At 47.1% G+C, this 16,312-nt stretch overlaps 4 protein-coding genes across 5 annotated transcripts; 3 read left to right on the top strand and 1 right to left on the bottom strand.

The window, feature by feature from the left end:
• Nucleotides 1-1,934: 1,934 nt before the first annotated feature.
• On the top strand, nt 1,935-4,172 carry LOC127777329 (beta-1,2-xylosyltransferase XYXT1). Its single transcript, XM_052303907.1, has 3 exons — nt 1,935-2,260; nt 2,597-2,653; nt 2,788-4,172. Exons 1-3 carry the CDS (start codon nt 2,125-2,127, stop codon nt 3,987-3,989), a joined length of 1,395 nt encoding a protein of 464 aa, XP_052159867.1. The 5' UTR covers nt 1,935-2,124; the 3' UTR covers nt 3,990-4,172.
• A 556-nt stretch (nt 4,173-4,728) lies between these two features.
• Nucleotides 4,729-5,360, top strand: LOC127777956 (glycine-rich protein 23-like). The gene has a single exon (XM_052304578.1). The coding sequence runs from the start codon at nt 4,767-4,769 to the stop codon at nt 5,124-5,126; it is 360 nt and encodes a 119-aa protein (XP_052160538.1). The 5' UTR covers nt 4,729-4,766; the 3' UTR covers nt 5,127-5,360.
• A 1,282-nt stretch (nt 5,361-6,642) lies between these two features.
• Nucleotides 6,643-11,442, top strand: LOC127777071 (wall-associated receptor kinase 3-like). Its single transcript, XM_052303574.1, has 4 exons — nt 6,643-6,909; nt 7,191-7,884; nt 8,537-8,719; nt 10,189-11,442. The coding sequence occupies exons 1-4, from the start codon at nt 6,643-6,645 to the stop codon at nt 11,340-11,342; spliced, it is 2,298 nt and encodes a 765-aa protein (XP_052159534.1). The 3' UTR covers nt 11,343-11,442.
• Nucleotides 11,443-11,492: 50 nt separating this feature from the next.
• On the bottom strand, nt 11,493-16,187 carry LOC127776116 (protein NRT1/ PTR FAMILY 8.3-like). 2 transcript variants are annotated; one of them, XM_052302453.1, is made up of 6 exons: nt 16,109-16,187; nt 15,875-16,023; nt 15,157-15,256; nt 14,723-14,940; nt 12,689-13,227; nt 11,493-12,602 (listed from the first exon to the last, which is right to left on the bottom strand). In XM_052302453.1, exons 2-6 carry the CDS (start codon nt 15,929-15,931, stop codon nt 11,807-11,809), a joined length of 1,710 nt encoding a protein of 569 aa, XP_052158413.1. In that variant the 5' UTR covers nt 15,932-16,023; nt 16,109-16,187; the 3' UTR covers nt 11,493-11,806. The 2 variants fall into 2 exon arrangements, with proteins under 2 accessions (XP_052158413.1, XP_052158415.1); XM_052302455.1 differs by having other exon boundaries at nt 14,763-14,940.
• Between the last annotated feature and the right edge of the window lie 125 nt (nt 16,188-16,312).

The following is a 16,312-nucleotide window of genomic DNA, read 5'->3' as shown; positions in this document are numbered from 1 at the left end:
CTAAACAGGTCATAAGCTTCACACTACAGTTTTCTAACTTCTACTCTCATTTTTATGTGCACTTTTAAACTATGTGTTTTTTTAAAAAAAAACTATAGAAAATTGTTTTAAAAATTATATTAATTTATTTCTATTTTTATTAATACTTAATTAATCATACGTTAATCCGTTGTTCCGTTTTTAAGTGTTGGGAAAGGGTTCCCAGCCCCAAATAACAAAGCCAAACCCTGCCTTGGGCTATTAATTAACTCAGGTCTTCTCTTCCTCTCTTTGAAAAAAAAAACTCAGTACAAGTAGCAAGAGTTCTTGATAAGTTAAACACGGGAATGTCGTACGGATGGATAGAAATAAGGCCTTATCCTTCTGGATTAGCAGGAAAAAAATGAATTAAAATCATCCAAAGAGATAAGAATTTTTTCTAATCCAAACAAGTGTATCGGTCCAGCCCTCCAGCTGGTTTGATATACGTTTCATGAATTTGGACGGGATTGTATGGGCTAACTGAAATCATCCAAAGAGATAAGAAATTGTTCTAATCCAAATAAGTGTAATGGTCCAGCACTCCAGCTGGTCGATATATGTTTGATGAATTTGGACGGGATTGTATGGACTATTATAGTTCAGACAGTGCTTCGAAAAGAATTCAGGGTTAAGTAAGAAGAACTTCAGAGAGGTGTCAGCAAATTTGGAGGGAAAGGATTAAAGAAACGTGTAATCGCCCCACTGCATATTGATTTCCTAAGTACATCACTGCAGAATCTCTGTGGACATGGATAGCAACGTTTTCACTGCCATCTGGTAAGCAGGCAAGGTCAGACATGGTGGCAACTGACGAGTGTCAATTGGGCAGATATGAAATTGCAGCTAACTGACTCTAATCATAGTCAATCATCCTATTTTAAGGATTGGTCAACCATCCTAAGATAAATGTATGATCCATACATCAGAACCAACGTGGATCAGAATTAAAGAAAATTCCCCATGCTATTCGCGAGATGATCTCGCGCTGTGTACATGTTAGCTAGATGCTCATTTGTTCATGGATCCTGGCGTTTACTTCTTGATCCTTGTATATTGCTCATGTCAGAGTGTTAATCCAGGCTATCCAGCTTGCAGTTTTTATTGGTGTCTGCAATTGTTTTCTTTTGTCATGACCAGACAGCAAAAGACGCAGTTTTGAGTCATTGTATATGCAAAGCACAGGATGCAAAAGCCTCAGTCACTATGATTATGCAAAATGCAGGATTAGCGAGTGTTTCACTTATGAACAAATAATCTCCCCACTTTATATAAAGTGCACAAAGTTCATCCAAAATATAAATACATATAAAGTACAAACTTGCAATCTGAGCAATCTCCCCTACCATTTCGTTGCGTTTGCTCCGCGATTCCCTTACCCCCCATGTGCTCCTGTGCTATCAAACAATTCCCTTTTGCTAGAGCAGAATCATGAAATGCCAAACTGATAGATCTGAGGGGTACTTATCACGCTTTTTATTCTTTTTCAGATGTAGCCTTGCAGTGTAACGGATCTGACATCTGAACTCATCCCGGTTTTTCAAGTGCAAAACACCATTAGATGGCACATGTCACACATTGACTTCACAAATTATATCGGGAGAATTGCCACTTGAGATTAAAACAGTCGAAATCGCCACCACAAACTGGAGTTTTCTTGAAATCTTGCTTCTGAATTCTAGCTGTTTCAGAAAGAAAAAAATAACAGCATAAAGACGAAGAAGCAACGTCAGTTCTCGTGACGAAAAAAAAAAGAACAAAAAGGAAAAGGACGCGAATAAACGTGGTTTCCATGAACTGCCCAGCTGGTTCAACCGACCAAGGCCTGATTAATTAATTGATCACTTCCAAATCATGTAGCAGTACTGTTCTTCACGGTCACTATTGCTCGCTGCTGCTTCGCTGGGTCCATCGATTAATAATCTGGTTTGTTAATTCCCCTGGACTTAACTAATCAACTTGCCAAGCAATGTACTAATACATGCAAATGTGATGCATTTATGGATACCTGCATCAGAGAGGGAGCTAAGCTATATGTTTTGTATATAGTTGTAAAGCTGCTATTCTGTTCTTGTCCCTGGTGTGTGAGTAGTTGCTGTTTCAGAGATGAAGGCAGCTGTGAGGAGCAAGAAGAGCAAGGGCTCTTTCTGCCACCCTCCTCTGCTCCTGCTCATCGTGGCAATCCAGTTCTTGGTGATTTACTCACCAACCCTTGATCAGTACATGGTGATGCTAACCACAGGTACGCCGTAATCATAATCCTTTTGTATTCTTCAGTTTGTATTTTGATTAGTGGTACTGTCAGAGAAACATATGCTGTTTGTCTTGTCGATACTCCATTCCTGTGCATATTTGTAACAGTTGCTGAATCCTTTCAAGAAAGAAAGTTTTTTTTTTTTTTGGATAAAATGGTAACAGTTGCTGAATGATGAATTGATTAGTTCGTTGACAATGTCCATCATGGATTCATGATAGGCTACTGCTCACGTTAGGATATCAGCATCTGTTGTTATTCCCATGTTCTTGTGATCGAAATGGGTTATACTGACATTGATGGGTTATTGGGTTGTCCCTGCAGGCAAGCCTGGTTTCCCATCAATGTTGATTGATGGTAGGAGGAGCTTCAAACAAGTAGGTATGTGTCACATAATCTTGGGAATTCCAAACCCCACAATGTGATTAATTTCTGATGTTGTTGATTCTAAGTTTTTATTTTTGTTTGAGAAAAGATTCTGATTTTGTTTTTGTTCGATGAAATTCTTGATGCAGATGAGTTCATCCCGGAGCCTCACCTGCGATGCGACTTCAGAGACAATAGATCCGACGTGTGCGAGATGGAGGGCGCCATCCGCATCCTCGGCCGCACGTCGGAGGTGTTCCTGGTGGCGCCGAGCCTCGCCTCCATCTCCGGCGGCGGCGGCGTGAACGCGACGGGCGTGGACGCGAACGCGACGAGGTGGAAGATCCAGCCGTACACCCGCAAGGGCGAGTCCCGCGTGATGCCCGGCATCACGGAGGTGACGGTGCGGCTGGTGACCGCCGACGAGGCGCCGCCGTGCGACGAGTGGCACGACGTCCCGGCGATCGTCTACTCCAACGGCGGCTACTGCGGCAACTACTACCACGACTTCAACGACAACATCATCCCACTGTTCATCACGTCGCGCCACCTCGCCGGCGAGGTCCAGCTGCTGGTGACGCAGAAGCAGCGGTGGTGGTTCGGCAAGTACAGGGAGATCGTCGAGGGCCTCACCAGGTACGAGCCCGTCGACCTCGACGCCGAGCAGCGCGTCCACTGCTACCGCCGCGCCACCGTCGGGCTCCACAGCCACAAGGACCTCAGCATCGACCCGCGGCGAGCCCCGAACAACTACTCCATGGTGGACTTCAAGCGGTTCTTGATGTGGCGGTACGCGCTGCCGCGGGAGCACGCGATCCGGATGGACGAGGAGGACAAGAGCAAGAAGCCGCGGCTGCTGGTGATCAACCGGCGGTCGCGCCGCCGGTTCGTGAACCTGGACGAGATCGTGGCGGCGGCGGAGGGGGTCGGGTTCGAGGTGACGGCGGCGGAGCTGGACGCCCACATCCCGGCGGCGGCGTCGGCGGTGAACTCGTACGACGCGATGGTGGCGGTGCACGGGTCGGGGCTGACCAACCTGGTGTTCCTGCCGATGAACGCGGTGGTGATCCAGGTGGTGCCGCTGGGGAGGATGGAGGGGCTCGCCATGGACGAGTACGGCGTGCCGCCGCGCGACATGAACATGAGGTACCTGCAGTACAACATCACGGCGGAGGAGAGCACGCTGTCGGAGGTGTACCCGCGGGCGCACCCGGTGTTCCTCGACCCGCTCCCCATCCACAAGCAGAGCTGGTCGCTGGTCAAGGACATCTACCTCGGGCAGCAGGACGTCCGCCTCGACGTCCGCCGCTTCCGCCCCGTCCTCCTCAAGGCCCTCCACCTCCTCCGGTGATCGCCGGCGGTCGAGGTGACCATGCATACAGAACACACGTACACAGGATTAATTACAGCAGAAGATGGAGTTCATTGATTAATTAATTACAGTGGTAGATGATGATGTAGTTTAATTAATTTTGGTGGTTGCGCAAGGTGGCAACGTTTTTGTATGATAATTAATCGATCATGTTTCTTTCTTTTTTTTTTTTTCTGTTGCGAGCCGTGTTGCGACGTGCGTACGTGTGTGTTACGGTAAGTTGGCCTGCTGCAATTAGCTGGCTCAACAAGACAGAAATGCATGTGACACTACCATCCTTTCTTTTTTTGTACAGTTGTATTGTTGTTACCTTACGAGTTACGACTATAGGCTGGAAGCCTGCAAGGAGGAGACTGGCCCACGTGATCTCAAGGCCAGCCCAGAAGGAGTTGGGCTGTGTGCTGTTGCTCGTAATGGGCCGGATCAGTCTACCATTCTTGGGCTCTTCAAATACGGCCTGTTTCTCGCAAAGCAGTTGCTGATGATGATTCAGCCGAACTCGACCTTTGAAATTTCACGGATTAACTGCTGGTGAACTCTTGGGAGTTTGGCCGGAGTAAATTTAATGGGCATATGCATGGCTAAGACGTGGTATGCGAGGCGTCGCCATGAACGTGGCTTTGATTACTCGCGCTTATCCCGGCGGACGTCGTCCTCCTCTATATAACAGCACGCACGCTCAATGCAGCATCACGCAATTCGCAAGTTCAATCACAAGAGCATCTTCTTCTTGGACTGATCAAGCAAGCTAGAGACATGGGCGGCAAGGGTGGCGGTGGCGGAGGCGGCAAGGGTGGTGGCGGCGGAGGCGGAGGCGGCAAAGGAGGTGGAGGCGGCAGCGGAGGAGGGGGCAGGAGCGGCGGTGGCGGAGGAGGAGGAGGAGGAAAGGGAGGAGGCGGCGGTGGTTCAGGCAAGTCGGGCGGCGGATACAGCGGCGGGCACGCTGGCGGCGGCGGTGGCGCCGGGAAGTCAGGTGGCTCCGGCGGCGGCTACCACGGCGGCGGTGGGGGCGACAGCATGAAGGCTCCCGGCGGCGACGGGGCGTACATCTCCCGCTCCGGCTTCGAGTCCAACCCGCAGGGCTACTTCCAGGGCCTCCATGGCGATGGCAAGTAGAGGTTTTGGAGCGCTCCAAAAGTTAGGCTGCTAATCGATCAGAGTTCGCGATTATGCCCTATGAATGGTGGCTTCTAAATAATGTAGTATCGCGTCTGTAAGGCAGTCTACTTTCTCCAAATCTCTGTTATGTATCGGATTATCGTGGAAATCTAAGTGAATGCGATCGATAATTTAATGTCTTTTAGGTTGGTACGTAATTTCAGCCAGATCGCCCATGTTCTTCTTGTTACTCCCCTGCAGTGCATTGGAAACTTCTCGAGAGGATGTCTTCTCATTTGCTTAAAACCTATCTAAACTGTTGTAAAAAATTCTAAAAAAAATTGAAAGCACTCATATGACATGTCTATACGTATAATTTTATAAAATTTTAGGTCCAAACTCAACTCACATGTCGATATATAAAAAACGATAAAAAAATTGTTAAACAACTATTTGTATTCAGTTCGAAAGAAAAAAAAAGTACATGAGAAATATTCCATCGAGAGATTAGAATCCACCCTTACCATAGTATGTCTTCTTTTCAATAAAAGTATGATACTCCCTCCATCCAAAATGATATGATATATATTTATGTACCAAGATTAAGGATAATTTAAATCACATCAATCAATATACTATACATATATTCTTTCATACTGATGATCAATTTAAGAAATTTTGAATTTCATTATATGATGATCAATTTGGGAAGGAGGGAGTAGTATTTTATTAACAAGATATCTTTGAATATGTGATATTTTAATTGAAATGAGGAATTTGTGTAAACAATTAGTTATGAATGTGATTTTAACGTTCAAATTTGGGTTTATTATTTTTTAGTTGGAAGGTGTTTAAAAGGTAGCAGTATTTAGTTTGTTCTTAAGATAACTTATTGATTTTCTCATTTCTTTTAGTTTGGGGTCTCATGGTTTATCTGCCCTAATATAAGTTTGGGCCTCATGGTTTGCTGTTTGGGCTTATGCTAGAAACTGACCCAACCTGGTTCAGTTGCCAATGTGCATCAGTGCATCTCAGGCGGATAGGCACGAGGAGCGGAGGAGGCTACGCACAGGCGTTTACTAGCGTTTCTTTTGCCATCTTCGATGCGTAATAAGTCGTCGCGTCAATTAAGTCTTTTTTTTTATCGGGAGTCAACCAAGACTGGACACGATCGAGCCGATTATGCGCGCATGGTCATGGAGGGCGAGGGCCATTCAAAATTGAAAACGACCACGTCAAAGGTCGGCTCTTCGATAGTTCGATCATCTACGTCCACTAGGCCCAATTGATCGCCCAGATTGAACAAAAGAATGAAGTCGGCTAGCTAGATGCATCGCACGGCATCATTTGCATTAAATTTCATCACTTATCAAGAACACTGAACACTCAAGTCACCGGGTTCGCCCAAGTACTATATAACATGCATGAAGCTAGCTTAGCATAGATGTCAAGTTTCTCAAGAATTTAACACGTACGCTTATACATTCTCCTCTCAAAAATTAGCATCTGCCACGAGAGCCACCTCCAGGGACGGATGATGAAGCATCATCCAATGCTGCTCTTCCTTGGCCTAGCTCTGCTCGCCCTGCAGCCGCAGATCGCGGCCGCATCACGGCGGCCGCCGCCGCCGCCGCTGTGTCCGAAGAAGTGCGGCAACGTCGACATCGAGTACCCGTTCGGCATCGGGCCAAACTGCTCGCTGTCCGACGATTTCAGCCTCGAGTGCGTCCACGACACCCCGCAGCTTCGCCTCGGCACCGATCGGCAGCAGGTGGTGCCAGAAACACCTAGGGGTATTTCGGCTAGCTTCACGAAGTAGTGGGCTAGACGATCTGGGTTCGAAGACTCACCCCTTCTAATTATATTTTATATTAGGTCTTTCGGGGGTGGAGATAGGCCTAGGGCAGCTAAGGCTTGAGCCCTAGGCCTGTCTCCAAAAAGTTGCTTAAATTTTGTTGATTCACCATGTAAATTTTTCTGAAAACTGAAACTCCACTAGTCGAGCCCTACCTTAGTCTTAATCTTGTATAATTTCTAGCTCCGCCACTAGTCTTTCCCTAACATTCATGTTCTTTTTAGCAGGTGGTGGCCGTGCTCGGCATCGACCTGCTCCAAGGCAAGATCCGGATTGCCAACAGCATCTCCTGGCAGTGCAAGGACGAGAACGACCCAACCGGCGCCCCGTTGAAGAACAGCTCGTGGACGGGCCTCGACGTGACGGCGGCGGCGCTGCCGTACCGCTTCTCCGACAAGGACAACCGATTCGTCACCGTCGGCTGCAACGTGTTCGTCTTGCTATCCGGAGAGGAGGCGTCAGGCAACCCGATCCTGAACAGCTGCATCTCCACATGCTTCGGCAACGGGAGCGATATCAGGAACGGCTCCTGCACTGGCGCAGGATGCTGCGAGATGGCCATCCCCGTGGGACTCAAATCCTACCGGCTTGAATTCAGCGGGCCATTATTATTTAATAACAACTGGTCGCCGGACAATTACAACTGGTGCAGCCACGCCATGTTGATGGAGGCTAAAAGCTTCAGCTTCGAGAGGGACTACGCGACAACCGATAAGTTTTTCAGAAACAAGAACGGCACGGTCCCCGTCGTGCTCAACTTCGCGGCGGGCAGCGAGACGTGCAACGACGCAAGAATGAAAGACACCTATGCGTGCGTCAGCAACCACAGCGCGTGCGTCGACACGACTGATGGCCCAGGCTACGCGTGCACCTGCACGAGCGGGTACAAGGGCAACCCCTACCTCCCCGGCGGATGCACAGGTACGTCCGTCCGTCTCCAATTCCACTGATTTGAGTTCCCGGATTTGTGGGGAGTTGCACGTGATTTTTATTTTAATAATGAAAATCGGTACATCTTTTAGTCCTACTGAGTTGCATATACATTTAACTGTACTATATTTGTTTTAAGAAATAAAGAAAAACGCAAACACTCACCATATGCACGTACTCATCCCTGTGAACTCCTACGAATGCACACGTAGCATGCATCTAACGTACTATATAGGCCGTGTTTAGTTCGTGTGCCATTTTTTTAAGTATACGAAGACACATTTGAAGTATTAAACGTAGACTAATAACAAAACTAATTACAGATTCTGCCTGTAAACTGCGAGACGAATTTATTAAGCCTAATTAATCCGTCATTAGTAAATGTTTACTATAGCATCACATTGTCAAATCATGGCGTAATTAGGCTCAAAAGATTCATCTCGTAATTTACATGCAAATGGTGTAATTGGTTTTTTTTCGTTCACATTTAATACTCCATACATATGTCTAAACATTTGATGTGACGGGATTTTTGAAAGTTTGAAGGGAACTAGACACTGGACACTGCCATAGTGTCATCTAGATTTCAAATATTTTTCTATATGCTTAATTTGGGCTGGTTCCAATGTCATCCTATATGCAGATTTTGACGAATGTGCTCCTGGAAATCACTGGTGTCAGGACGGGATGATTTGCCGTAATTCTGACGGCGGATACGACTGCTTGTGTCCAGAAGGTGAGCACAAGAGCAACAAGAGTGGAGTATTCATCTGCGAGCCGGACCAGAAACGATCTTCCCTCCCGGTCTCAGTGATCATAGCTATCGGTACGTAACCAAATGCAATCGAGCATGCCCCGTCATCATCTACTCTAATATATACACGCACAGCTAGCACGCATAGACTTTAATAAGTTCGATAATTTTTATATGCTTACTTCGATATAGAATATATTGTGGTCAAATTTGTATTTTGAAAAGCGCAAAAAAAGTCAAACATGATATATATATATATATATATATATATATATATATATATATATATATATATATATAGTATTCCAAGTGTAACTTAGAGCAAGTTTAATAGTATAGCCAATCACTAGCTCTAAATAATCTATAGTAAATTTAATAGCCAACCACTAACTCTAAATCATCTATATTAAATTTAATAGCCAACCACGTACTAGCACTGATAATATATGGTTCCACCTGTCATACACACATTATGTCTTGTAATCTGTGCTATAGATGGCTATAAATCTGTAGCCCGTTGCTCTCTCCTTATTTATCTTCTCGATATGTGTTTATAGCTATTTTATAGTATGCTATTCAGCTATTGTACCTGCTCTTAGAGCTATAGATGGCCTTTTGGCCCGCCCGGCACGGCCCGGCCCAGGCACGGCCCACCAGCCATCGGGCCGGCACGGCCCGATCGGCACTTCGTGCCGGGCCGTGCCGGCCCATGGGCTGCGCCTCCCGCCCAGGCACGGCCCACCAGCCGTCGGGCCGTGCCGGGCCGGCCCGAAGGCGGGAGTGGCCCATCGTGCCTTTTTTATATAAGTCTATTTTCCATCCCTCCTCTTTGGACTGTGACATATATATAGCGAAAATAAGTCTATTTTCCGTCCCTCTTCTTTGGACTGTGGCATATATATAGTGAAAATAAGTCTATTGTCCGTCCCTCCTCTTTGGGCTGACATATATATATAGCTAAAATAAGTCTATTTGACGTCCCTATTCTTTCGACCATGGCATATAATATGTCTATTTTTAGTCCCTATTGTTTATGTGTTGGGCCTAGCCTGCGGCCCATCGTGCCGTGCCGGCCCGGCCGTGCCGGGCCGGCCCAACGTGCCGGTGGAGAGGCCCAGGCACGGCCCGGCGGTCGGGCCGGGCCGGCACGGGCCCGACCCCTGCCGGGCCGTGCCGTGCTTGGGCCGGGCCAAAACGCCGTGCCGTGGGCCGGGCCATCGGGCCTCGGGCCTTTTGGCCATCTATACTTAGAGCACCCGCAATGGTAAAGTAAGGTGCTATCTATAAAACATGTACATCTCAGCAATAGATTAGATTAATAGTAAACCACTTCAATGGTATGTCTACATGGGTATCTATAGCTCTCTAATCCATTACCTCGTTTTTCTCTATAGACTATCTCCAGGTTAGTAGATAGTTTTGCTCTCTCTTTATTTAATCTCTTCCAAGTAGGAAAATATGCTGACATGGATCTCTTGTAGAGAGCCTATAGATAATCATTGTCTGCCCTTAGACTGTCATCTTTTTTTCCTCAAAAACAGGTGTTACCGGTGGCATCGCTATCATCGTGATGAGCATCCTGAGCTCATACCTAGTACACCAGCGAAGAGCGCTTGCCGACATCAAGCGCAACTACTTCAAGCGACATGGCGGCCTGCTTCTGTACGAGGAGCTGAACGCGAGGAAGAGCAACGCGTTCACCATATACACCGAGGAGCAGCTCGAGCAGGCGACCAACGGCTTCGACGAGAGCAACGTCCTCGGCCGCGGCGGCCACGGCACCGTGTACAAGGGCTGGGTGGCTGCCGCCTCCGACGACCTCGTCGTCGCCATCAAGCGGTGCAAGCTAATGGACGAGAGGAACAAGAAGGAATTCGGCAGGGAGATGCTGATCCTCTCCCAGGTCAACCACAAGAACATCGTCAAGCTACTCGGCTGCTGCCTGGAGGTCGACGTCCCCATGTTGGTCTACGAGTTCGTCCCCAATGGCACCTTGTACCAGCTCATCCATGGCGGATCTGCCGCCGCCATCTCCTTCGCTTCCCGTCTCCGGATCGCCCACGAGTCGGCGGAGTCACTCGCGTACCTGCACTCCTTCGCGTCGCCGCCGATCCTCCATGGCGATGTCAAGTCCTCCAACATCCTCCTCGACGAGAGCTTCATGGCGAAGGTGTCCGACTTCGGCGCCTCCATCTTGGCTCCCACTGACGAAGCCCAGATGATGACCATGGTGCAGGGGACCTGTGGCTACCTCGACCCAGAGTACATGCAGACCTGCCAGCTCACGGAGAAGAGCGACGTGTACAGCTTCGGCGTCGTCCTGCTCGAGCTGCTCACCGGCAAGAAGCCACTCTGCCTCGACGGGCCGGATGAGGGGCGGAGCTTGTCGGCGAGGTTCTTGGCCGCCATGAGGGAGGACAGAGTCGATTTGATACTGGACGAGCAGGTGAAGAGCGAGGCGAGCGGTGAGTTGCTGGAGGAGATCACACTGCTAGCTCTGGAGTGCCTGCAGATGTGCGGCGCCGACAGGCCGGCGATGAAGGAGGTCGCCGAGAGGCTGGGCGGATTGCGGAAGCTGCACCAGCATCCATGGACACAGGACGTCGTCGAGCTCGAGGAGATACGGTGTTTGCTCAGCGGCTCGCCGGAAAGTATCAGTTTTGAAGTGGACGCCACCAGTAGTAGCGGATACTGAACTTACTCTCGAGAATTAGATAATAGTGTTGTGTCAGTTTGAATCAGGTCTCTTCTTCTCCCCGGTTTGAAAATAAATTGTATGACTCGTTGTCACTATGGTAACGCTGTAGCCAAATTAATTTCCTGCTCAATACAAACAGAGCGGAGATATTAAGTTCCATTTATTACAACAATCCTGTTATTTTTTTCCTCTCTAATTACTTAACTGCAGTTCTCAACAAATTATATTTACTCAAGTGCTGTACAGTTTAGACTAATAACTTTGTTGATGGTCTAAAAAAATGCCTTTCTTTGTACCGAGCTGGCCTAGTATCTATGCCGATGCCCAGATGCCTTGTCGGAGACGCCCGTAATCAATTCCCATAGCCCACATAAATAATGGGCCGAGAAATCGGTTCATTTCGTCGGCCCATCAGAGTGCATGGGCCGGAATTTCGAGCCTACCAAACAAGCCCGGAAGTATCAACAGGCCTTCCTGGATTTGTACCTCATGGCGCAGCTCGTAAACACCACAAGATTGAGGCAACCGAGCCCAGCCATCATCCAGAAGAAGCGATCGAGGTGCCCCTCGTTGAGGTCGTCGGGGATCCACCCCGGCCGGCCGCCGCTCGCCGTCGCCCACGACACGGCCGTCACGACGAGCGAGCTCAGGTACTCCCCCGCCGCGACGGAGATGAACCCGAGCGCCGTGCACACCGTCTTCATGGCGGGCGGCGCCTGGCTGTAGAAGAAGTCCAGCTGCCCGACGGTGGCGAGCACCTCGCCGACGCCCACCAGCACGTACTGCGGCGCCTGCCACAGGATGCTCGTCGGCTCCATCCCGGCGTGCGCCGCGCGGGCGCGCTTCGTCTCGACCAGCGCCGCCGCGGCCATGGCGAGCGCGGCCATGGCGAGGCCGCCGCCGATCCTGAGAAGGTCGGAGATGCCCTTCTCTCTCCCCGTCAGCCTCCTCGCCGCCGGCACGAACGCGCGGTCGTACAGCGGGATCAACACGATCGTGGTGATGATCTGGAAGGTGGCCAGGGATGCCGGCGGGACGTGGAAGGAGCCGACGCGCGTGTCCATCGCCATGCCCTGCTCGACGAACGTCGAATTGGCCTGCGCCGTCGCGGTGTAATAGAAGGCGACGCACGCCCACAGCGGCAGCATCCTGACGAGAATCTTGAGCTCCTCCACCTGCGTCACCACACAAAGCCTCCATGGATTGCGCGGCGCCTCCTCATCCGACGCCGTCACGACGGCGGCCTTGTCGAAGAACCTGATCGAGCAGGTCGCATCTCAAGAATTACCCAATTAAACCAACACCATCACAAACACCAGATGCAACGAGAGACATGAACTGACCGGAGATCGGCCGTGTGCTCGATCCTCTGAACTCCCTTCATGGAGGAGGCATCCTCCGGTAGGTCGTAGAGAAGGGCCATGTCGGCCGGCGGCGCGATGCTGAACTTGCGGACGGCGGCGACGACGACCTGGCAGACTCTGGTGAGCGGGCTACCGCGGGTCGTCTGAAACCTGTACGCCCGCGACGCGGCGACCAGGCAGGAGAGCCCGACGGCGAGGACCATCGCCGGAATCCCCAACCCCAATGCCCACCCGTAGTGGTCTTGCACCCACACCATGGCGGTGGTGGATATCACGGACGCGCAGTTCATGGTGAAGATGTACCAGTTGAAGTAAGAGCCCTTGCTGATGCGCTCCGACGTGTCGCCGTCGTCGAACTGGTCGGCGCCGAAGGACATCAGGCATGGCCGGAGACCACCCACCCCAAATGCGATCATGTACAGGCCAAGAAACAGGATGATCTCTTGAGCTGAAGCCATGGACGACGTGTCCTTGATCAGCAGCGGCAGAAGCGCCGAGAGAGCCGCCATGAGCATGCCCTGCACCACAGATCATAGGTACGTACAGCCATGAAGCTGATTGGATTTGCACTCATGGCAGCACACAAGTGGGGAAAGTGATGTCATCTCTCGAGAGGATATTCTCTCGTTTCGTGCATGCCACCTAAATGGTTAAAAAAGTTTAAAAATTTTGGCAACATAGATTAGTATGAAATAAATCACTCCACAAACATGCAAGTTTAAATTCAACTTCAACAAGTTGTATAAAAATAACAAATATAGCTATGAATATATAATAACTATTTTTAGTTTAACTAGTATCGGGGCCCGCGCAGATTGCGCGGCTAGCATCATTATATTTTCTCTCATATAATAACATATATGTTTTCTCATTATATTATTAAAATATATTACAATGACAATATAATTTTAAATTTTGCAATAACTTTACGAAACTACTGATGTGTAATATTCATATTGTATTTTATATACGTGTTAGTTATTAATTATTTTTATATCAAATTTTAATTATTTATAAATTATATATATTCTCTAGACTCGTCTTTTAATATTTATTTTTTTAAATTCTGAATTTTTATTATTTCTAATTGTATTTCTACGTGGACTCTAAACTCATCTTTCAATATTCTTTAATTTTAAATTTTAAATTTCAGTTACTTCTAAATTGTATTCCTATATTGACTTTAAACTTTTCTTCCCATGTTTTTCTTAATTTCGAATTTTAGTTATTTGTAAATTGTATTTTTATACGGACTCTAAACACTAATTTATATTTTATTATGTTTATTCCGAATTTTAGTTAGTTTTAATTCCTATATGGACTCTATACTCTACTTCTAATATTCCTTATTTAATTCCGAATTTCTATTATTTCCTAATTGTATTTCTATATGGATTCTATACTCTCCTTCTAATATTCCTTATTTTTAATTCCGAATTTCAGTTATTTCCTAATTGTATTTCTATATGGACTCTAGTGTCCTCTTATAATATTTCTTATTTTTTAATTTTGACTTTCAGCTATTTCTAAATTGTATTTCTATATGGACTCTGTTTTTTCTTTTTCTCCGATTAATGTGAGAATTTCTAGGCCATGAGAGCGAACGTGGAGGCTCATTTTTCTATTCCTTTAATAATATAATCGATTTGTTCTTTTTGTAAGTTGTAGAAGCTGAATTTGATCTTTTTGCATGTTTGTGAAGTGATATATTTCATATTAAACTACTTCCTTCGTCCCAAAATATAAGCATTTTTAACTATGAATCTGAACACACAGTTGTCCAGATTCGTAGCCAAAAGTTGTTATATTTTGGGACGGAGGTAGTATGTTATTAATTTTTTTAATAACTATTTAGATGATATGTAAGCAACAAGGGATGTCCTCTCAAGGGACGAAAATCCACATCCCACACAGTGACTGATTATCTGCCATCAGCCATAAATTCACTGCAGGACACAGTGACTAATTCTAATTAATTGGATCGAATGAAATGGAGGGGACTAAGTGACTAACAGCGACGCCGATGCAGCAGCTGACGACCATGGTGCGGTACCTTCCCCAGTAGGAATCGGCGGCGACGGCTCCGGCCAGCGGCGTGAGGAAGCAGGTGGCCTGCCACGTGGACACGTTGTTGGCGGCGGCGACGTTGCTCTGGTGCAGCTCGGCGGTGAGGTAGGTGACCAGGTTGAACGTGATGCCGTAGTAGGCCAGGCAGTAGCAGAACTCGGTGCCTATCCACAATCACAAAGCAAGCAGAATAAGCATCTCTCCTCAGTGGAGTCATAGCTCAGATAACCACATGAATAAACAAGTTCCTCTTTTTTTTTTTCTTTTTTGGAACAAGAACACACGAAGTGAGAAACACATTAATCATCAAAAAATTGGCAAGCAAAAAAGGTTAGGAAATAATTAACAGAGCTGCAGGGATGTCTAATTAAGTTTATTACCAAGAATCGGGCGGCATGCCCTCCATCCGCCTGTGAGATGCTTCAGCGCCGGGTTGCCATCGACGCCAAGAGACCCATCAGTGGTGTATGCTTCTTCAACCTGCAGCAACCAAAATCCCCCCAGCCTAGTTAGGTGGTGTTTGGATCCAGGGACTTAACTTTAGTCCCTGTCTTTAGACACTAATTTAGAGTATTAAATATAGACTACTTACAAAACTAATTACATAAATGAAAGCTAATTCACGAGACAATTTTTTTAAGCCTAATTAATCCATAATTAGAGAATGTTTACTGTAGCATCACATAGGCTAATCATGGATTAGTTAGGCTCAATAGATTCGTCTCGCGAATTAGTCCAAGATTATGGATGAGTTTTATTAATAGTCTATATTTAATATTTATAATTAATATTCAAACATCCGATGTGATAAAGACTTAAAAGTTTTAGTCCCGTCTAAACAGGGCCTTTAGCACTGAACATATCCATGAGCGGTCACTTCAAATTAACTAGGAGTAGCTAGTTCAGGGATTGAGCTAGCTACTCCTAGTTCAAATTAACTGAACATATGGATTGAGCTAGCTACTCCTAGTTTAAATAAATATGCTCAATCCATATTTATTTGCTGGGAAACTGATGAGAAATCAAACAAACTGCATCGTGGAAATCGGCATAAGGCTAAGCGGTAACGGAGGTTATGAACAGCGATTAATTAATTACCTCGGGTTGTAGCAGAGCCACTGCGTATTCCTGCTGCTCAGTGTCCGTGGACGCCATGGCCGGAGCCGGGTCGAGAGCTCGAGTACAAACTGTACAAGCTAATCAAGACCTCGAGAGGATATACAGGACTACCTTATCCCGTACCATCTCTATCAGAGACCCAAAAGGAAAAGAAAGCGAATAAAGATTAGTATACAAGTTAATTTAGATAGGAAGGAGTATATTATTAATTACCTCGGCATGCATAATTAATTGTGGTTTCTGCGACATTGAAGCCTCGGAAATTATTGTTGCTGGTTGTACTAGCGTCTATTTCTTCAACAGACTGAGAAATCCCTTGTTCCTTTTGATTTCTTTAGTCAGTAGTGTCACTATCCGCACCGATTTATTCTTGCCTTCTTGGACGTTTCCTTTTGTTCCTGTATGCGAGACGCAGAT

This window comes from Oryza glaberrima, chromosome 6 (assembly GCF_000147395.1).
Source record: "Oryza glaberrima chromosome 6, OglaRS2, whole genome shotgun sequence".
NCBI lineage: Eukaryota > Viridiplantae > Streptophyta > Magnoliopsida > Poales > Poaceae > Oryza > Oryza glaberrima.
Note: the sequence above shows the minus strand (reverse complement) of the source record. Positions and strands in the feature narration are given on the sequence as shown.